The sequence below is a fragment of the Telmatherina bonti genome (assembly GCF_933228915.1).
Source record: "Telmatherina bonti genome assembly, chromosome: 22".
NCBI lineage: Eukaryota > Metazoa > Chordata > Actinopteri > Atheriniformes > Telmatherinidae > Telmatherina > Telmatherina bonti.
Window position 1 is genome coordinate 23809153 of NC_136631.1, and position 22579 is coordinate 23831731.

The 22579-nt window shown below is 42.2% G+C and overlaps 2 protein-coding genes across 3 annotated transcripts in view; both read right to left on the reverse strand.

The window, feature by feature from the left end:
- sptb (spectrin, beta, erythrocytic) overlaps positions 1-22579 on the reverse strand; it is a 43571-nt gene that overhangs the window by 16526 nt on the left and 4466 nt on the right. For both annotated transcript variants that reach the window (XM_079262127.1, XM_079262126.1), the window contains 15 exons: positions 21914-22177; positions 11124-11275; positions 10794-10967; positions 9036-9133; positions 8601-8681; positions 8387-8502; positions 8173-8285; positions 7909-8096; positions 7433-7550; positions 6859-7017; positions 6227-6529; positions 5987-6137; positions 2963-3833; positions 2698-2835; positions 28-787 (listed from right to left, as the gene is read on the reverse strand). In XM_079262127.1, the coding sequence (XP_079118253.1) occupies positions 28-787; positions 2698-2835; positions 2963-3833; positions 5987-6137; positions 6227-6529; positions 6859-7017; positions 7433-7550; positions 7909-8096; positions 8173-8285; positions 8387-8502; positions 8601-8681; positions 9036-9133; positions 10794-10967; positions 11124-11275; positions 21914-22061 (3570 nt within the window). In that variant the 5' untranslated portion in view covers positions 22062-22177. The remainder of the gene's footprint in view (positions 1-27; positions 788-2697; positions 2836-2962; positions 3834-5986; positions 6138-6226; positions 6530-6858; positions 7018-7432; positions 7551-7908; positions 8097-8172; positions 8286-8386; positions 8503-8600; positions 8682-9035; positions 9134-10793; positions 10968-11123; positions 11276-21913; positions 22178-22579) is intronic.
- LOC306772583 (uncharacterized protein) lies at positions 17764-18339 on the reverse strand (the record flags this gene model as incomplete). Its single annotated transcript, XM_079262129.1, has 1 exon — positions 17764-18339. The coding sequence occupies one exon, from the start codon at positions 18337-18339 to the stop codon at positions 17764-17766; it is 576 nt and encodes a 191-aa protein (XP_079118255.1).

A 22579-nucleotide genomic window follows, 5' to 3' on the forward strand; every position in this document is an offset into this window, starting at 1 on the left:
AGCATTCGGACATGGCCTGTGCAGTACCTGGTTGTTGAGGATGGCCTCTACGGCTTTGGCGTCCCTCATGAACTGCTGGAAGCCCAAACCCTGATCCAGGAAGTTTTTACGGCTGTCCCACATCTTCTGCAGCTCGTACCAACCCCGGTCCAAACCCTTTAGTCTTTGATCCAGCTGCTGGTACTGAGGATCGTCCTCCTGACCTTGGGTCACCTGAGCCCCAGTGTCCCTCACTCGATGATAGTCCTCCTCGTGGTTGTTTATGTCTTCCCGCACCGCATCGTGAAGACTCAGCAGTTCCTCAGCCTCTGGCAGCGAGGTGGGCATTTCCTCAGACGCCACCGCTTTCTGCGTCTTGAAAAGCCAAGACTGGAAGTCATCCATGTCTTGCAGGAAGGTCTGCAACTTGCTGACTTCACCCAAAGACTCTTCCCTGTCTTTCAGGGTCTTTCTGAGCGTGTCCCAGGCGCCGTCCAGCTCTCCTCGGCGAGCGAAGATGTCCGCCGCGTTCTCGGGGTGATCTTGAGCCAGCTCGTCTGCCTCTCTTCTCAGGAAGGTGAGCTTGCTGTCAATGGCGGCTAAATCTCTCTCTATGCCAAACAGTTTCCTCTGGATGGTCATGACGGCTGCCAAGTCGTTGCCCAAGTCCTGCGTGGACTCGATCACCCGCGTCTTGTCTTTGATCCACGCTTGTGTCTCATCACACTCCAAGCCATAGTTGTGCAGACTAACAGCAGAATCTACTTTCCTCTTTTTCTCCTCCACCATGGCCTTGAACGCCTCCCATCTAAAAGAAAAGAAAAAAAAAAAAAAAAGAGTCATTCATGAAAAGATTTGAAAATTGATATTATTTTTTAGAATATTTCTATTTAGGAATACTTCTTCTTAGGAACTTGTAATTTTCTGGTGAAACTACACGATTTGATTCAAACTATCTCAGATAGTAGTATCGCTCTTGCAGGACTTTATTTAGACTCCACCCACGTAAACTTATAATGGGATCTTTATTCTTCACACATGTAAAGAGAATGGGTCAAGTCCCCATCTCTGTATTATCAGTATTAAATTAAAAATGTAAAAATAAAGAAGAAAGAAAAAGAAACTATCTGTTTTTTCTTTGTACATCTGAACAATTCATCAAACTCACTGTGACAAAGCAAGTGAGACTGTAATGGTTCAACACTTGTCCCTAACATTTACCTTTTCTCATATATGTCCCTTTAACTTTATTCTGTTATTTCTGTTGCCAGGTAACCATGCTGCACTTACTGTCCCGGGTTGTTAGTGTTTGCATTGTGTTGCATTTTTCATTGTGTTACCATTTAATATTATTCTTTGTTTAACTCCAGCTTGCAGGATAGGTGTTGGGGAATGGCCCACCCAGAACATCCTCACTGCAGGTGTGAGGGACTTCACAGATTAGTTGATTGGGAGAAACCAAGTGGAGGATTTCCTCTTTTGTAGTTTCTTTAAGTGTGGGCTTATTTGAAATAGTGTATTAGAACTGGTATTCCTTTTGTGTATTTTTTTTTTTTTTTTTTAGGAATTTGGTTTGTTTATTAATGTTGGTGTAGAATAAGGTTGCCGTGGATAGTGATATGGGGAAATGGTTTAGGCTAAATCAAATCAGTCGCGTGTCTCATGGGGGATATATGTAGTCAGTTTTGGGAACTCGTGAGGAGAAAGAGAGGGAAAAGGATGTGAAACTAGGGTGACCAGATCTTCTCTCACCAAATGTGGGACAAAGACTATGAAAATGTGGGACAATGTGTGATTCCACTCTTTCATGACAGGTTTTTTTTTTTTTTTAAACCTTTATATTCTGCTCTTTGGTGATAAAAATTACTATCTAAACCTAACCAATTTGTTACTATTTTTTTTTATTGAAATTCAAGTTCTCTGACAAAGGGAAACAGTAAAAGCTTGCATACTATTTCCTTGTTCCTTTCACGTTATTAAGAATCAAACAGAATTAGCAGTCGAGGCTTCATCAGGAACATGTCCATTGATTGGGAAGCCTCCCTCTGAGTAGCGCGGGTTATTTTGGTGACTCTCGGATTTTTGGTGCTGTTTCACGTCATATTACCCGCCATGTGACACGGAAAAATTTCTTTGACAAACATCCCAAACATCATCGGTCTCCTCGAACAGGTTTAACCCAGGAATATATGCTTTTCCAGTCTTTGTTGGAACTTTCTTTTCTTCTTCTTCGCTGCGGTCGTCTCCCTGTCCTCCATGATCAATCAGTTGTTTGTCTATTTATCTATTTTCGTTAGTGGGTGCGCCTGTGCATTAAGTCCCACCTCTTGTTTGATTGACATGAGTGTCAATCAAATCAGCAGGCGGTGTGATGTGACAGCCGTCAAATATTTTGCCACACACAATTAGTAAAAGCCAGTTTTGTTTTGTTTGGGGGTTTTTTTTCTTCACAAAAGTGAAGACTGCTCGTAACAACGCGGGACAGCGTCCTGTTTTGTGGGACGTGTGAAAAGTAATAGAAATGCAGGACAATCCCGCACAGAGCGTGACATCTGGCCACCCTATGTGAAACTGGTGACTGATTGCGCAAAGATCTTTTAAATTGTACGACGGACAACTCTTGGGGAATAAAATTTTCATCTTTAAGGAAATCCCAGGACTGCTGATTCTGTTTACATCTGATCTTCTTCAACCTTGGACACACTACCTCACACTCACCTCTTGTTCAGTCGGCTCTGGCAGTCCTTGACTTCTTTGATGCGAGGGTGTCTGCTGTCCTCCAGCTGTTTCGCGGCTCTGTTGACATCATCCACTCTCGACTGAACGTTTGCCATATCTTGAGCTAAAATGCTTAACCTGCGAACGAGCAGCAGAATCAACCGGATGCATCAACACACTGGATATAATAGCATTTAAAAGACAGGCTACAAATGAATAAGTTGGCTTTAAATCTATGATTTCCTAAAATTAACTTTAGTCGCACCTGTTCTGTACAACTTCCAGATCCTCCAGCTTCTCAGGCACCTCTAGGCCCACCAACCACGTCTCCTTCTGACCCATCCAGATCTCACATGCTTCTGTCTCACTGAAGATAGTGTAGAGCGACATGGTGTCGTCCAGATTCTTCTGTCTCAGATCAGACAGAGACAGGAGATCCATGTAAAGGTCCTTAATGTCTTTGAGACGTCTCTGGATATCAGGGGTGTTTTGCAGCTCCTCTGGCAACGCATTGGCCTGCTTGGATAGAGCGTCAATGGTGGCTCCGTTCTTGATCGCTTCATTCTTCAAGTTGTTGTGATTTTTCAGTAGGCGCTGCGTTGTGTACTCATCGTGGCCCACATCGCCGCTGCTCATCTGCCGCTTGGCGTCCAGCAACCAGGCCTTAAGTTCATCAGCATCTCCCTGAAACTGGAAGAACGTCTGGGTGTCCTTGAGGTTCTGCTTTCGAAATGCAGCCAGCTCCTCCAGCTGCCGCCACTGCCTCCTGATGTCGTCCATGCACTCCTGAATCTTTGGGGAGCCAAAGTGCTTTGCTTGGATCATCTTTTCCCCCTCAGCCAAGACCTGCTGCAGGTTTGCACGGCGGGCACCGAGCTCGTCCTCGAAGGCGCTGTGTTTGCTCTGGAGCACCAGCACGCTCGTCAGGTCCTTGCCGTAGTCCAGAGAGGAGAAGATGTGCTCCTTCTCTCTGATCCAGCTCTCCAGCTCTGTCACTTCCCACAGGAAGTTCCAGAAGCGGCGAGACTGCTCCAAGCGAGCTCTTCGCTGCGCAGCCAGGGCGCAAAGCTCCTGGTAGCACAGGTCAAGGTGCTGCACTCTGTCTCGGATCACCTGAGGATCACATGGTTTGTAACCTGGGGAGGAAACAAAAGACTTGTTAAACATTATATATATATATCTCGCACATTTCACCTTTTCTTTGTTTCTTTAGCTCTCCTTGAACATGTAAGTCTGAATTTATTAGAAATAACGGGCATATAGTCACTATAGCACACTTCATGATGTCTAAGTATTTATCAATCAATCAATCAAAGATACTTTACTCATCCCCGAGGGGAAATTCTTTCTATTTATAACTGCAGGTAGAGAAAATACTATCATCCATGCCCAAAACAAACGCATCAAGAATTAAATGATGACTAAATTCAAAATCACAGTTTGAATTATGGTGAAAGAACATGTTTTAACAGTTTATAGGCCGCTGTCCTGCTGGTTTCCCATGTAGGCAAGGCAAGTTTATTTGTATAGCACCTTTCATGTACAAGACAATTCAAAGTGCTCTACAAGAAACATTAAAAGCATTACAGAAAAAAAAGCATAAAAGAAAATACAAATAACAAAATCACAATAAAATCATAAATTATATTAAAGTAATTAAAAGCAGAATTAATTAAAAGTTGCTGTGCAGATGTCATGCATGAGAAAAGAAATGTTTTTAACCTGGATTTAAAAGTTTCTGCATTTGATGAGAGTTTAATCTCCACTGGCAGATTGTTCCACTTGTTTGCAGCGTAAAAGCTAAATGCTGCCTCTCCATGTTTAGTCTGGACTCTGGACTAGTTGACCAGACTCTTTGGATCGAAGAGCTCTGCTTGGTTTATATTCTCTGAACATATCCCAGATGTATTCTGGCCCTAAACCATTCTGGGATTTGTAAACAATCAGCAGGGTTTTGAAATCTATCCTGTGATTGACTGGAAACCAGTGTAAAGATTTTAAAACTAGTGTGATGTGTTCACACCTCTTAGTTCTAGTTAAAGCTCTAGCAGCAGCATTCTGGATGAGGTGCAGATGTTTCATGCTCTTTTTAGGAAGTCCTGTTAAAGGACCGTTATCAAGCCCTTCAGAGGACAAATTTAAAAGAGCCTGGGAACAGGACTTAGGTATCATTATATCAGATGAGGTTTGGGCTGGTGCACTTAAACTAGTCCATTCATCCTCCTTTTGTGCCCGCCATCAACTGACTCAATTTAAAATTGTGCATAGGGCACACATCTCTAAGGCCAAACTGTCTTCTATGTATCCTGATGTTAGCCCACTGTGCACCAGATGCAATTTGATGGAGGCCTCCCTCGGCCACGTGTTCTGGTCCCGCCCACGCTTGGGCACTTTTTGGAGGACTGTTTTTAGCACATTATCTCAGTTGGTGAATTTCAGATTGAAACTAAACCCCATAGTAGCCCTTTTTGGGGTCTTTGAAAACAAAGTGCATCTCAATGCTTCCAAAAAGCATTTTTTGGCTTTTGCCTTACTTTTGGCACGCCGTGCTATCCTACTGAAATGGAAGGATGCCTGCCCTCCCTCCCATACACAGTGGCTGCAGGACGTTATGTCTTGCCTAAAATTAGAAAAAAATTAAGTGTTCATTAAAACAAACTCCTGGTGTCTTTGAGGATACGTGGGGCCCCTTCTTGTGTGCATTTCCAGCTCTGTGATCATAGTGTAGTAGTATAGCTGCATGCGACCAAACCCAGGTCCTGGTTTGAATGCATTACTCTGGTAGTGACGGGGTGGGCGGGGTATTGTTGTTGTTTTGTTTTGTTGTTTTTTGTTTTTTTTAATGGTATGATTGTATTATTTATTTATTTTTTGTTGTTTTGTATAAATTTGATACATTGCTACATTATAATGTACAATGCCTCGGTTGGAGACTCTCATGTCAATCTTTTATTTGTTGTTACTGTGAACTGACAGATGATGTAAAAAGCTTTCCTGTTGAAAACCAATAAAAATATTTTTGATTTTTAAAAAAAAGACCGTTACCATGTATCCCTGCTCCAACACACCTGACCCAAACTAAGCACACATTGTGCTGAACTTCATTGGCTGTTGGATCCATTTAATGGAATCCAGGTGTGTTGGAGCAGGGATACATTGAAAACCTGCAGGACAGCGAACCTCACAGACCAACTTTGGACACCCCTGGTTTACAATCTTTCCAAATTCCAGTCAAACTAACTTCATGGAGCATTTCTTTCACAAAGACATCCTGAGCTATCACACTTACTGTCTCCGTTGGCGAACTTCAGGGCGGCTGCACTGGCACTCTGCACCCTTTCTGCCTGCAGAGCGATGTCCGTCTCTAACAGTGCATGCTTCTGCAACAAGTCCTCCACCTCCAACAAGTGTTTCCCAAAGTCAGGAGACAACAACCGGGCCTAAATAGAGAAAGTAACTATCTGATCAGCCTCATGATTAGGAGATAGATTTTCTAAATGAACGTGTAGTTCAGACTCCTCCGCTGTACCTTCATATCATCCATCCAGCTTATAATGTGCAGCATCTCCTGGAAGAGCCGTTGCAGGGTCAGGTTCTTATCCAGACGCCCTCGCCGAGCCTTCAGCAGCTCCTGCAAGTAGTCCCATAGACGCAGGACGTTGTCTTTTCGCACGTCGATCCGCTTGGCGTCATGGTAACGCTCCGCCTCCAACACCTGTGAGATGTCCACCAGTGCCTGAACGCGCTCCTCATATGCAGCAATGTCCGTCTCAATGGCGTCGTGCTTCTTCTTCGCTGCTTCTACTGCTGGCAGGTCATAACCAAAGTTGTCCTGAGGTGCAGAGAGGAGAAGGTGCTTTATTAGCTCTTATCTGTGACATTATTTCCACCTAAACATTTCAGATGCAGCTTTTTAAGAGGTGATTTTTATCTATAAAATATAAATTATCATCGACTTTCTTTCTGTTTGCAGATGAAGTTATTCATTTTGTTTCATCTCTTCCCACAATTTACTGTTAGATGTTGAGACTGAGACCTAAAACCCCCAAAACAACCCCCATACTCCTATATTTCAGTAGTTGTACAATAAGATATATGTACATTTAAAAAGATGCATCAAAACATTGAACGTCGACTGTAGTTGTGCATTCGTCGTCTCACCTGAGCAACCAGTCTCTGGTTCTCCAGGAGCCAGGTCTCCCTCATGGCAGCCTTCCTGTCGAACCTCCGCGCCATCTGTTCCAGCTTCTCCTGTCTGATCAGCTCGTCCCTCAGGACACGCTCCCGCTCGTGCTCCGCCCTCTCCAGACGCTCCCAGGCCTGCCCAGAGATGATGAGAAGCATGATAAGTGTCGGCAGGCTTTCCTCGCTGCTCGTCTTCACACACCAACAGAAATGTGATACTGAAACATTTTTGAGAAACATTTTTAGAAGTTCTCTACGCTTTGATCCTAAATAAGAAGAGCTCAGAGGTCACGGGACACTGTGGAGGGAAGACTGGCTTTGTAATCTTGATGTGTCAAAGTGCACTAAATCCCAAAAGTTCTCAGATAAGTTCTCTGATTGTTAAGTAGCCGGACCTTCAGTCTTCCAGAAATGTTTTTATTGTTCTATTTATTTCATTGTATGAATGTAAATTGAATTGCATTTGTTGTGTAATTGCTGCCACAGGCTACATCTCCTAACTGCAGCTCCAAAAAGCTGCTTTGCACTGATTCTCTGGAGGAAATCTCACCCTGTTGATGTCCGAAACCAGGGCTCCCTCTTTAGGTGTGTAAACCCTTTGGTTGTTTGCTCTCATACGACTCTGGATGGTGAAGAGCAACACCTCCAGATTCCCTTTCTCCTGGAACCTGAGAGACGACAAATCATACTTCAGCCACAAGCAGCGCTGCAGATGCCAGCTCAGGAAAGAATAAAATAAAATAAAATAAAATAATATAAAATACAATAAAATAAAATGTTAAGTTAAGTTAAGTTAAGTTAAGTTAAGTTAAGTTAAGTTAAGTTAAATTAAATTAAATTAAATTTAATTTAATTTAATTTAAGTTAATTTAATTTATTTTCTTTTGATTTATTTTAATTTAATTTAATTTATTTTAATTTAATTTAATTTAATTTAATTTAATTTAATTAAAATAAATCAAAAGAAAATAAATTAAATTAACTTAAATTAAATTAAATTAAATTAAAGAGCTGATTTGGACTGACTTGGGGGGCTTCTCTACAGTGCGGTAGGTGTTGAAGGCCTGAAGCTGCTGCTGGACTCCAGTCAGAGAGTTGGCAAGCTTCCGGTTGTTCAGCACGATGATAGTCTGCTCAATCCACGTCAGCAGGTCTGACGCCAGCGTCTCGTACTTATCAATCATCTTCTCAGTCTCAATGGCCTGATCCAGAACCTGGCAGCGGAGGACTAAGGTAAATCTGGGGATAGGGTCAGTAAACTGGCAGGCGTGCAACATGTTTTCATCTTACCTTTCCAACTCTCTTTCCCTCAACAGCAAGCTGCTTCATCTTTGAGAAGTAGTGATAAAATGCCACAACATACGTGATGATGGACTTCTCATCTGGGTTCTCTGTGAACACATCTACAAAGCCAAATGGCAAACTAGTCAGTCATAGTCAAACAGAGGCACGAGTGTCCCTATGTGGGGTTTTTTCTTTTGTTTTTCCACCATTAGACACTTGCCTTCTGGGTCCAGCAGTTTGGTCACCCCAAGCTTCTGCTCTGCCACATTGAAGGCATTCTGGAGGTTGTGGGTTGGATTGGACCTCTTCAGTTTGCCATAGTCCACCAGATCTGGCCTAGGATTTAAGAACAATAGAGATGAGGTATGAAGGAAAAGACACTGAGCAGATGTCGGAGCAGGTTCGAGCTGTTTCCACCATTTATTTCGCCTTACCGGTGTTTGTGTATGAGAGCGTTGAAGGCCATGCCGTCTTTCCAGCTGGTGGTGAAATTTGTGATGTTGACATTGGGGTATCTGTGAAACAGCAGGGAGGAGATGTCACAAAACATAAAAGTCCATTTCTGATGAGCTTCTGTTTTATTTAAATGTCTGTAACCCTGAACCTTTTAAAGAAATAACACACGCCATGTTTATACCCTTCTATGCTTTTATTTTCTGCAGATTAAATATACAAAGTTCAATACACAGCCAAAGTCGTTACAACACAGATTCTCAAAGAAACTTTACATATTTACATGAATAAATAAAAACAGTTCTGCAGCGCAGCATTTTATCTAACAGATGTACACCTGGCTGCACTTTAACGCAATAATCTCACAGGATATTTACAGCAGCTTGCTGATGCTAAAGTTCACATAAAGCACTTACCCTGCAGTTTTCATTTGACACCACAGAAGAAGAGCATCTTTAGCTGAGCGTGTCTCCTTCTGGTCCGCCTGGCCCGTTTCCACGATGATGTCCTGAATCTGATGAACAACAGAAAACACAGCTGGACGGTAAATAAAAATTTTAAAAAAATGTAATGAATGTCACATGAAGAATAAGCAAAAACTAACAGAGAACATCATGTTGCTGACGAAGATGTACTAGTTTGGAACATTTGGGCATTTTTGGGCTTTTTCTTTGTGTAAGACTAAAATAATCTCAAGTGATGATGATTATTGTTATTAACCTGACGTGAATTTTACAAAATCTTAACATCAGATCCAGTGGATCGAAAAAAAAGGGTGGCGATACGTGAAGTTCTTATTTTCCCACAGAGTGGGCTGGTAATTAGAGCAGTGATGTGATCTGAGAGACAGGCCCAGAGAGAGCGCTATATTTAGCCAGCTTTGCTTCTTCTTGCTTTATGCAGACTGAAAAAAACAGACAGGACAAGCCAGCTCCTTTATTATCATTTCTTTTCCTTTTTAAAGAGGCTGAATGCTGCGGCGGTCCATGCTGTTTGAAATACTGTGTCTAAAAATAGAAAATGTTCCTGTCAAATTAAAAATAACTATGTGGCCCCTCTAAGCACATAAAAGAGTCAAACAGACGTGTTCAGATGTTTTGGATGTGCTTCTATCAGCAGATGATAATGGCTGGAACCTGAAGGCATCGTTTCCAGGAAAAAGGGAACAATCATCCAAACCAGCCAGTTTTCTTTTGTCTTACAATGAAACCTGTTTGTGGACACAACTAACACTGAACTGACTAATTTACAAGCTAATAATCTACTAAAAGGTGAAGGTTTAATCATGATATACATAATATTTATGAAGAATAATAATAGAAACATCCATGTGGTTTAGCTACACTTGCTTTTTGCTCTTAAATAAATAACATAAAAACCGTTTGGTTTTCAGAAAGCTGATTCATAATGGAGTCACTTTTTTATGCATTTCCTTCATTTGGCAAAATTTAGTTAAAAAATATTCACGTATTTGAAATGGTGATAACAGGAAGTGATTTAAATGACTAGACTACCATCATGTTGATAAGATATGATGTTGCTAGCATGACCAAAAGCAAAAAGAAAAAAACCAAAACTGGGCCATTCGGTCAGGATATCCACATGTAAGAGGAGAGCAAAGTTCATTTACATTCATTTTCTGCACTGATCACACATCTCTGCCAAGGTGGAGGCCTGTGATCACTGCTGTTTGTGTGTGTGCTCGTTAGCAAGGTTGTGTAACCTCTACCAAGCCAATTTCTATGAAACATGGTGAGGATTTGGAGCAGGAGCAAAGGAATTCTGGGTTGGACTGGGATAGGGAATAAACCACTGGTGTTGGCAGAAGATGCAGCTTCAGAGTGATCTAGTTAATTACCGCCCTGTTGACTGGCATCTCACACTGTTCACAAAACCAAGCAGACCTCTGTCTTTTTAGACTACATATGATGGTAGAAGTCATTGATATGTGCAGAAGTGTGCTGTGTATCCTCCATTTATCAAAATGTCCTCTTGTTTGGTTTCTGAAGAAGCTGTTACACTGCTTTGAATCTAGCACATGCATTTAACAGGAATGAGCACCCCGTCTTTATGCGACCTTCATCTTTTTGGTGCATTGCGTTTCAATCATGATGAAAAAGATGAATTCTGCATTCATTAGAGAGCTTTAGTTGGAGCACCTGTCCTCAGTTTACCTGGAAACGCAGGATGATGGTCCAAATGAGTCCGAGGATGAGGCGATGGTTGCCGTCGACAATGTCGTGGGACCCCATGTTCTCCAGGTGGACCCTCTGCTCTTTGAGAAACTGCAGAGCCTTGTCCACATTCTCCAAACAGTGGATGCGCATCCGGCCTTTAGTGGGTTTTGGCTAGAGGGGAAAGAAGACAGGATAGCAATGCATGGAAACAGAATATTTCATAGAGGAAAAGCCACAGGAGAGTCAGGAAACATACAATGAATACAAAAAAGAAAGGATGGTTAAAAAAAAAAAAAAAAAAGGAGCTGAGACAGGACAGCTTCTTACCAGCCGTTCACCGGAAAGCACTTCCAACAGTTTAATGAGCATACGTCCGTCCCGCAGGTCCAGGTAGAGGTCAGAGATGCGACAGCCAACTCGGGAAAGGATTGAGTTGACCCATTTAGTAAAGGTCTTCTTCTGAACTGCCTCGCGCTCATCTGATGAGGGCACACGGTTAAGAAAGAACATGAGCCCCATGAATAATGGAAAATCCTCGCAGCTACAGAGCAGCACCACCGGAGCTGGTAGGGATTTACTGTCTTGCACAAGGGCACTTCAAACTGGTGGATGCCTGGAAGGCGGAAGGAAAAACCTAGCAGGAGTTAAAGTACATGCCGGTGTTCGTCTGAAGATTTCTGCCTTGGAGACAGAGATGTTTTACTGGTTAAATTAATCCTCAGTGTGAAGTAAGGCCTTGTACTTTTTGTAGTTTGCTACAGAGGAACTCTAAAATATAACTTATATGAGCTAGTGAGCATGTTTTGTTTTGTTTTTTTTTTTGTCTCTTATTAAGTAATCATGCCTGTGATGGACTGGTGACCCATCCAGGGCGTGCCCTGCCTCTCGCCCAATGATTACTGAGATGGGCTCCAGCTTCCCTGTGACCCTAAACTGGATTTATTTAGAAAATAAATGATTAAACAATCATGGGCTCACTATTAGAAATGGTCTGCAAAACAAACAAGCAAAACCCCAACAAATGCCTCCAACGACTGTCCTGCATTACAGAGAATGAATATCAAAATGTTGTTCTTCTTGTTAAAACACTGAGAAATTTCAGATGCTGACAGCTTTTTCCTTTTGGTTCAGTTACAGGAGCAGCTGTTAAATAACTGTATTGCTCTACGTGACTGCTCATACACCTTTCACATTGTTTATTTAGGAAAAGCTCCTGCAAATCTGATGTCCATTATCACAATGAAACACACTTTATGAGTCCTCTTGCCCTTGGCAGTGCATAGAGATGACAATGTCACATTCATAAATAGAAAATCTAACACAAATACGCTTGTTGTGTCTTTGAGAGTCTATTGTCTATATCTTCCTTTCTTCTTTCAGTATCATGGTCAAAACCATTATTGAAATAGGACAAAAACCCCTGTTCTGCTATCACTACTTCTTATTAAAACTGATTCAGTTCCATGTAAGATGCAACAACATTGCTATTTGCTATTTTTACTGCTCAACTTCACTAAAAGTTTCTTGTAGAAAGACTGGAATGAGGCTTCAGAATTACTTGGAGCAAGGAGAACAGAAGGACAATGCTTTCTGTCTACAGTAACCTTGATTTCAATCCCAACTCAACGCACACGCAGACACACTCACACATTTATCAACAGCTTCTCAAAGTTTCTCAGGTCAGATATGCAGCCTTGTCCCTCGTCATCCCTGCTCGCACCACGTGGCTTCCATTCGCTCTGCATGCTGCCGATTGCCCTGTTTATCCCTGCACCTAAATACAACTGAACACTTCAGAGTGCAAAGGAGTGCATCCTTAATGACTTGTGTAATAAATGATTCAGACCCCGAGGCTGTGGAGGACATGGAAGGAGCAGCAAAAGAGAGGAACAAAAGGAGAAACGGAAAGAAGATATTAGATTATAGGTTAGGAGGAAGATGGTATAACAAGGTGAGGTAGAGATGGAGACATCTAGTCTGGACAGAGGTAAACCTGTCGAAAGAAAGGAAAAGGAAAGAACAAATCGAGGTGCAGCCTTTTTTAGGTTCAGTCTGCAGAGGCCCAGCCAGATAAACAGAACAAGACACATCACCAACAGCGTCTCCCCTGCTGCTAAAAACCACCCAGCGAGCTCCGTTAAAGCTTCAGTTTCATTCTCAGCATCATTAAAGGGAAGAAATTAAAAGGTACTGTATGTAAAACACATGATGCAGCAGGGCAGAGTAAATAAACCATGCCTTGCTCTGCTCCCCTCTGCAGAACAACAGCACACACACTGTTCTGCTACGTCCACATGGATATCCACACCATGAAAAAGTAATGGCAATTAAAACATGCAAATAACTCAGAGCTCCATTAGACACACAAATGGCTACAGAGACTGTCTATGGAACAGAAAGCAGAGACAAAAAAACAAAATAAAAGCTTGAGTAAAAAAACTGTGACAAATCCTTCCTGGACTATCTGGGGTGCAGAGTTTTACAGCAGAGGAAGCGAGAGGGCAATTAAAGTACATCCCCACAACGTGCACAGCGTTTTGCCATATCATATCACAACATGAGACCTTGAGCGGGGACAGACTGCATGGATGCTTCTGGCCATTTAAGCAGCAATTGGACAACATGCAGTGTGCGAGAAAGAAGCTGCTGTGTGCACGCGTCCCACTGAGACTTACTGCAGATGAGTAATTCAACAAGCTCAATATGACAACAGTTCAGTGTAAACTGGCTCTCAGACAAAACCCACAGCTCTCTGTGGAAAAGTAAGCTCCGGTTTAATCCTAAAATTCCATCTGTGGTTTTGCTGAGCTGCCGAAGATCAAATAATAAATCAATACGATTAGTGATACAAGATTTGGTTGCATGTGAAGTTAAAGTGTTAACAAGATATGTGTTACATACAAGGTTTTGTACAAAATGTTACATTTCAGAGCTTATCTAAGAAGCTATTTCTGTTTTGGTCTTTATCTTCATCTTTGCAGAGTTTTCTAAAGCACTGACAGTAAAAGCAGAATTTCTCTATAATTCAACAAGGCCATCTACTCGAATATTCATCAGTCTTAGCAGTGGACTATTTATTTGTGTAGCTAAATTTCACTTAGTTATTTCAATGTAAGTTCAACTAAATGTGGAAAAACAACACCGTCTTTCAATATTAAGGCTTACACATCATGATATATACAGTTAACTGGACCTCACCAGGTCTTAAAATTAGACCAGTTCAACTTCACAGGGACAACAACACGTTCCATCTTATACTGCGTTAGAACTTTACAAAAATAAAGCCAAAATGTGGAGGCAACGTCTGAAAAACTAAGAACTGTAGAACCACCTTTAGCAGTATAAAAGGAAGTAATTGTTTTCTGTAGGACATTATTCTTCCAAATCATTTTACTTGTTCTGTCTTTTACTGACTGTGTCATCGTAGCCTTTACCATGATCCACCGAGTCCTCAGACCACAGCCCAGTCTGATCTTACAGTAAACCTGCTGGAACATCAATATTTGGAAAGCTTAACCAGCCGTTCTGAATGTTTTCCACTAGTGAATAAATGTGGTCAGTCTACGACTGCAAAAAATAGATGATCGTTTCTGATGTCTTTCCTCCTCAGCAATGTGTTAAACAGATCTGGATGCTCCAGACCAACAAACTGACACAAGTTCTGCATTTATAAGTGAAAAACAATATCATGTTATTCTTATATCACATTTCATATCTAACACAATGCAAAGTCATATGTGAGCAAAAGAAACAGACATGAAAAGCATGCAGTGAGTTAAACCTGACACAAACAGACATCAATGGGAAACACATCATCATACTCACTCTGAATGTATATTTGAAACTTTTCCCCCGATCTTATTTAAAACATGAGACCAAGTTTTAGGACCTGGTTTACAAGAATTGAAATTTACTCAGATTTTCTGGAAGTTTTTTCCAGATATTATGAGCATAAAAACTAAAACTTGATTGTTCTGGTTTAGTTTTAAGTCTCAGGCTGTAGTTAAAAAAAAAAAAAAAAAAAAAAAAAACTTGACCCAAATGATCTTAGAAGCCTTGTTGGTTCATACAGAGTCAGCAGATCTGATGTGTGTTTTGGCTCGGTACCACTTAAAGCCTCGCACATCAGAAGATAAATTTTAAAATCAATTTTTTTTTTTTACACACACAGGAAGCCAGTGTAAAGATCCGAGAAGTGTGGCTATAATGTTTCCATTTGTTTGGTCATTGTGAGGACACAAGCGGCAGCGTTTAGCTGGACTGTGTCTGGATTAGTTGCAGCTCTTTGGGATTTATTCACAGACCAGTAACACCTTCATTACAGCAGTCAAGCCTGCTGACAACAAATAAGTTTTCTAAATAATGCTGAACCATCAGTCCCCTTATTGTAGATCACTTTTAAGGAGGTAAAAGGCTAAATTGGTTACAACTCTAATTTAAGTTAGCGTGGGAAATTGCACCAAGATTTCTGGCTTTATTCGTAGTTTTTAACATTTCCTACTGAAGCTGGGAATTAATCTTTAAGGACTCATATTTTTTAAAAACATAATGATTTTAGATTAATCTGTATTTTTAATGTTTTCACACTTGCTGATGACTTGTTATTAAAGTGTTAGATGGTATCTGTCAGTAGGATTTTCCCCAGGTGTGTGTGTGTGTGTGTGTGTGTGTGTGCGCTGACTGGCTGCAGCTGTTCCTCATTCCAGCCTGGAGGATAAGACTGTGGACGGCCTTCCAGCCAATGCCAGTTCATCTGCTTACCAGCAGTATTGTACGGCCCAACCAGTTTCCCGTTGTCTCTCAGTTTATCTGAAAATCTAAAGATCCTGCTTGTTTTTCTGCCTTCTGGTCTCAGCCAGCCCTGCACCTCTGCCTTCATGGTATCAGCCAGAAATAAAGAACCTGGTTGAGAGGTTTATGTGTCTCTGATTTTGTGGGAGCTCCTGCCAACTAAGCAAACCCTAACAGTGTTTTTCATTACCTGCACTTGGCTTGACCTTTTTATTCCTTTACAAGCAGGAAGGTGAATTTGGTTTGTGACGCATGTGTCAGAGTTTGAATTTACCTAAGACCTGGAAAAGAGCTCTTTTTAAAACTGTTTTACTAATTTCCACTGTGTTGGTCAGCAACAAGTTGAGCTGCAGATATGATTTACTCTCCCCAAAAAACTGCCCAGCCCGACGCTGAACCCAACTTTGCAGCGGGCTTAATGTTAGGTTGCTCTTGGCACCGCTACAGCAGATGCTGTTATTGTCATGTTCATCATTAATTAATCACTTTGTGTAAGAACAACATCCACGCTGCATATCCAGCTTATTTTTATCACACCTTAGAAGTTAAGTCACTGACCAGACTCCTGTGGTCTCGCTCCGAGCCTGAGCCCACTACAACTTCCCAGTGTTCCCATCCTGTAAATCCGACAAGCCTTACTAAACATTCCTTTGTTTCACATGTTTTTACTTTGTGATCTCCCATCCACTCTTTGACTCCAGTGAAAGCCCCATGAGTTATTCATGCTGATGGATTTTCCCTGTATACAGCCGAGTCTGTTTTTTTTCCCCACAGTCAGCTCTTACTGGATGTGGCCCCATCAGTCCCAGAGTGCCCAACTACAAGCCTGACTGGTGGCACTGCCAGTGCGACCTGTCCTGCAGCCATGACACCATGACTGCTCACGCAGAGCAAGACGCTGGTTTTGTTTACAAGCTTCCTCCAGACTCGTTCTCAGAGATTAACCGTCTGATCCTTCGATAGATGAACTGTCACTCTGAGGCTGCTGAACGTCAGATTAATGTGCATTTGATGTCTCCGAGGTTTATTTATGCCAGGCAGCGCATTAAGAGAATTAAGTGGAGATGCAAAAGAAGCAAGCGAAAGCAAAATCTAAAACTTTATCCTGAGCAGAACAAGCACTGAGCGGCTTCTCACAACGGGTGAATGGTTAAAATCAATAAACATATCAAAAAATAAAAAGTATCTGCATCTTTTTTTAGTTTTATTAGATGTTTTTCTGTCATATTTGTTCTGACCAACATCACTCTCTTTGATAACTACAACACAAGTAAGACTTCCTGACAGGCAGTTGCTGGATAAATACTTTACACTTTGCACACTCCATAAAAGATCTCTAATTTGCTTCAGAAGTCAGACGCTTCACGTATCAGTTGCCTCTGCAGCCTTCAGAATCAGTCGATAGGTGAAATGTAGCAGAGGCAGAAGGAAAAAACAACATTTCCCTCTCTGTTCCTGCATCGTCTCCTCCATTTTCTTCCTTTCACTAATGCACCGCTGTCATCAGGGAGTTGAAAAGCATAGTGCAAGCTCACAAAAAATCCACCGTGACGGCAAACCTCTTTCTTAAAACCTTAATAACAAGCAGGGAAGACGTTAAACCACTGAGAAATTGATTATATTTCACAAAGCCAATGTAATCGTTTCGGGGGAAAAAAAAAAAAAAAAAGGAGGCAAACAAATTAATGCTTTGTTCTTCTGGAACAATTTGGGAAGTGTAAGGGCCACATGGTGGATTGGCAACTGGCTTGAATGACGACTGTTTATTATCTTTAAATGTGCAACACCAGATAGCGAGGAATGGTTGGAATGAGAGGAAAAACATCACAACCTCTTTTAGAGTTTCTAAATGAATTATTAAAGGCCAATCCTGTGAACAATTGGGGCAGAGACAAAGCATCCTCAGAATAAAATCAGCTTCAAATATGTTCAATAAAAAGACCAAAACAACGGATGTTTGCACGTGTTTGTTGCTGCTTTTTTGTTTTTTTTTCCAAGTTTTTCGTAACAGGATGACAAACTAAGTTCCCACTTACCCACATCACAGAACAGCCTCCCTGCCATCACACCCAAACACATGATGGGGAAGGGAGGGGCAGGATCAGACAAGTCATATCACTGTCATCTGGGGGGTAAGGGAAGATGGACATACTCTCTCACACACACACACACACAGTCAGGAGCGTGTACCTTGCAACTGCCTGAAGCGTCCATCCAGGATGGAGTTAAAACAGATGTTTGAGGTGCTGTAACTCAACCAGCGAGCTCGCTTCATGCTTCTGGCCGAGGAAGAAGAGGAGGAGGAGGAGAGGAGGGGTGCCAGAGGAGGATGGGGGTGAGAGGGCCGGGGACGTCTGGGGGTGCAGGTGGAGGATGAGGAAGATGATGAGGAGAAGGGGGAGACCCCAGCGGACGGTGTGGCGAGTGGGATGTGCAGGACAGTTCCATTCCTCTCTGGATGGTGTTGGGGTTGCTGCTGCCTGCCGCTTCCCTTCGCCGTTTTCTTGCCCTCCAGTCTTTGGGCCCGGTGGACCGGTGGGGTGCTCCGGCTCCGGCTACTGCTGCTCACGCCGACCCTCGCTTGTGCATCCTTCTCTGCTGGAGTGTAAGGCCGGCTGGCAGCCTCCTTGGCCCCTCCACTGCTGCTCCGAATGGCTCCAGTCTCCCTGCTGCTGGCCTTCAGGCTGATCTTGACCTCTCTGAGCCGGGGCTGGCTCATGGGGGCAGCACGCAGCAGACACGGGCTGCTCATGTCGACCCCCTTCTAACAACAATGACAACAACAAACCACCCCTGGAGCCAGCAGAGGAGCTTAATACTCCTCTTCTTTCCCTGTCTCTTGGCTCTCTGTCCTCCTTTCCAGATCCCTCTCGCATTCGCTCCTGTTCCCTCCCTCCTTCCTCCTCCTCTTTCTTTCTCGCTCTCTCCTCACCGTTACCGTGAGGATGCTCTGCCTCCACTCTCAGGCGGCACGCAGACTCAGGCAGCCTTTCGCTACAGTTTAGAGTGGTTTTTTGAGCCCCATCCATGCATACAATATGTTTCAATAAATACACGTGTTCCCACAACTCCCTCCCACTACCCAGCACTCCCACACAGTCATGACATCACTGCACACAAAGTGCACAACTAGCACCGCTGTGATCTTCCATGCCAACCATCCCACATGAAACAACGGCGTTTATCCGAAAGGAATGCGTCCGCTTTCAGACTTATGCAGGACTCCGTGTAAATTACTGGATGTTCAATATATTCTGAATGCACTTTGAAGGTATGCTGGGAGCATATTTCTGAGTTCACAAGCAAGTAAATCAGCAGTGCCTCTCTGATGCCGCCCCCCCCCCCCCCCCACCCCCCACCTAAAGCCTCCTTTCCTCTCACTCCCTGACAGGAAACACTGATTGAATTTCAGAAACATCAGTGCAGCAGCACTCTAACACAATACCACCAACCAGCAGTCACACAGAAACCTTCATTACTTAAAGAGACAGAAAAAGACAGCGAAAAGTAATGAAAGTGGTTCTGATCAGTGCTCTGGATAAGAGGAAAACAATCCAGATCACCCAGTCTAACATCGTAATATCAGGTACTGAAGACTGGTTCTTATATTAACATGTGATGCATACCAGCCTCAGTTGTCTTGGGGATTTTCAGGTGGAGTTGAATCGAGAACAGCTCTTTACAAACTAACATGCGCATGGATTATTTGTTTGATTCTTAAAAAAAAACAAAAAAAACAAAACAAACTCCAGCTGTGACAAAAGCTGCTTTGTTTACTTGTGTGTCCAAAACTGCAGGACTTTCCTCAACTTAAAGTAAGCCTGTTCATGGTAAAGCACCAATGAAGCAGTGTTCTGCCTGCAAATGAAACGCTCCATAAGCAGTTTGCACCATATGTTAAGACTCTCCATGCTGCTTCAGATCTTTAACCTCTGCCAAACAGGTTCACAGGACATAATGCAAACAAATACAAGACATGCAGAGAGGATGCATGCGGTTAAATCCCCACCACTGAGGCCCTTTATCGGCATGTGAAATAAAAGGTACACCAACATGGAGATAGGTGTGTGTTAAAAAACTATGTACTCCCTCTGATTCAATAGATTATAGATCCATAAAGTAATAGTTTCTCTTATCAGGCTTGTATTTTGTGTTGGAACTCTTCTTTACAGGATGAATTTAGTTCATTGAAATTTGCAAGAATTTGGTCATGCACAGCTTTATTAAGGTCATGCTTCATTGTTTCACTAAGGTTTGGTTTTATAACATCATCCCAATACTTCTAATTATGTTCTTTTTCAGTTGTTCTGTTGTAGATTTAAAGCTGTACTAGATATGACCCATTTCTGCTGTCAGACAGATCACATTTAACTCTATAATACTTTGGAGTTCATGGTTGATTCAAAGACAATGTCATTTCTAGTCACATGACTACATCAACAGAACAACTACTCAACATATCTTGTATAGTTGTTGTTGGTGTCAGCACCAGAACTGAGATTTAGTTTATTTTAGTTTCTTTATTTTTATTCCAACAACAGGAAAAACTTTTGCATGGAAGGGAAAAGTGTCAACTCCATCACTTTATGGAGCAGTTTAGCATCTTTTAGTCTGTTGTTTTGGATTTACATGTCACTAATACTTTAGCACACTTCTAGTACACTTCAGCAGCTTCATTACTGACTTTCAACAAAACATCTCTAATTTACTCAACCAAAGCAAACTACCCAGCTCCAAAGGGAAGCAAAAAAATAAATAAATAAAGCAATTAGTAGATGGATTTTTACTTTTAGATGCAACTATGGGAGCAAAACTGGGACGGAAGTGCACAAAAACAAACCATTAATACAAGATTCCAATTATTGCAGTATAAATGGACATTCAGAACTTACATCACACCGGTAAAACTTCACCATTTTAACCCCAATATTCCTGATGATTGTGTCAAGTGTGGTAAAGAAAAGGGAACACTATATCACTGTATGTGGCTGTGTGAAAAAATTAATATCTTTTGGAAGGAAATCATTACAATAATTTCAGACCTTATTGAATGTAGAATGCCTATTGATAGTAAATTGTGTATTTTGCATATTTTCCCCAATGGTTTTAAACGTACTGCAAACAAAAGGAAACTTGTAAATTGTTGCTTGTTACAAGCAGAATTAGTCATTGCTTTGAAATGGAAGGACACTGAGAGACCTGGAGTGAACCAGTGGATCAACCTGATGTCCAGTAACTTGGCCAGAAACTGACATATGTGGCCAAAACCAAACAGGAGGACTTCAAGGACATTTGGCTTCCCTTTTTACGCCTTGTGAAAAACTTTGATCTGTAGAAATGAACTTTTTGCAAACTGACTGAATGCTGAGTTCGGGGGTTTAATTTTACATTTTGTTTTATCTGTATTTTTGTTGTGTTTTGATGTTTTCTTTTTTTTTCTCTTCTCTCTAAATACAAAATTCAATAACTATATTTGTGGAAAAATTTTGTGGGACGGAAGTGGACACAGAAATATACCAGATATAAATATTTTGGTCAGGTCCACTTGTGTTTGAACAACCACTGTTAAATGTAGAAGTCTCCTGGAGAATCTGAAAATGTAAAAGCTCTTTTTTTTTACATGTCAGCATTAGCATTGCAACACTTTAAATACTACCAAACCTTGACCTCAATTCCCGTCACCACAGAGTTGCCTTCGTGTTTTACCCTCTTCATGTTTGACCTCTCGTATCTGCAGCTTTGCAAGCATGAAAATAGGATGACCCACCCACAATCTCCCCTTTTCTGTTACACGTCCTGCCGCTGTAGAAACATGGCTATTTTCAAACCCCAAGCACCGCAGTACACAGGTGGGCTGCAGCTTACCAGCTTAGCCAGAAATACCAGAGATTCATGCTTTGGGAGGCAGACAGGCAGGGCAGCTGTCCAGATCGGTCAGACTCTGGACATTCTGGGAATGTGCAAGTGATCCCAGTTACTTGCAGAGGGTGTAGAGCAGTTTAAAGGCTCAGCTGCTAGAAAGGGACGGGGGGGGGGGGGGGGGGGGGGGGGGGTATGCCATGAGAAACATCCACACACAAACACACATGCACAACAGCCTCCTGCAGATCTCTCACGGTGAGGTTTGTAGCAAAATCCAACATCACACGTGGTTTGATTCGGTCATCTTTATGAGCGAAGGTTAGTGTTCTTCTAATCAAGCCAAAGTTACACAGACACTCTCCCTTTATAGCTCATCCTCTCTGCCCTTCCCACACTCTTAAAAAGGCTGTCATCTCAAGAATCCGCCACAGAGGACGCAGCCTGTTTACTATGCAGGCACTCACCTGCGAGGGCCTTGATGCGCGAGCGCTCGAACAGCCTGGCAGAGCTGTTGTCATTGTCCAGTTCCTCATCAGAGAGGTCGAAGCGGGTGTTGATGTGGCTGTATTGCTGCGTGATCTCCACATTGTCAAAATCTGTGGTGGACGTCATGGCGGTAGCCAGCGTGGTAGGCGGGTGGGGGGACGGCAGGCGGCGTCCTCAGGTGAAGAAGGAGGGAAAATGGACGGCACAGAATGGCAGGATGGACACAAAATATTGAGGATTTTCTATAACAGAAAGGAGATCAATGGATCATTACATTTTATTGTTTGTTTTTTGTTGTTTTTTTTTAAAAAAGAAAATAGTGACATAGTGGTAGTCATGTTTCTTAAAAAGAAAAGTACCTAAGAATGCAGCTTTTTTTTATTTTCTTTTTTCTTTCTTGGGTCATTGCGCAGAAACAACAAAACTCCAGATAACATCATCATTATTTTTAGGACACTATAACAGTTTTCATTTTCAGTCTCCTCTAATCTTGGCTGATCTAATCAAAAAAATACCCTGTAAGCTGATCATGGTGAAAATAAGTGATAAATGCAGCCCTCCTCTGTGAGGCACGACCTCCCTGCAGTTTTAGATTTCAGCTCATCATCTCCATCAGGATGAAGCTGCATCTATACCCGGCACAC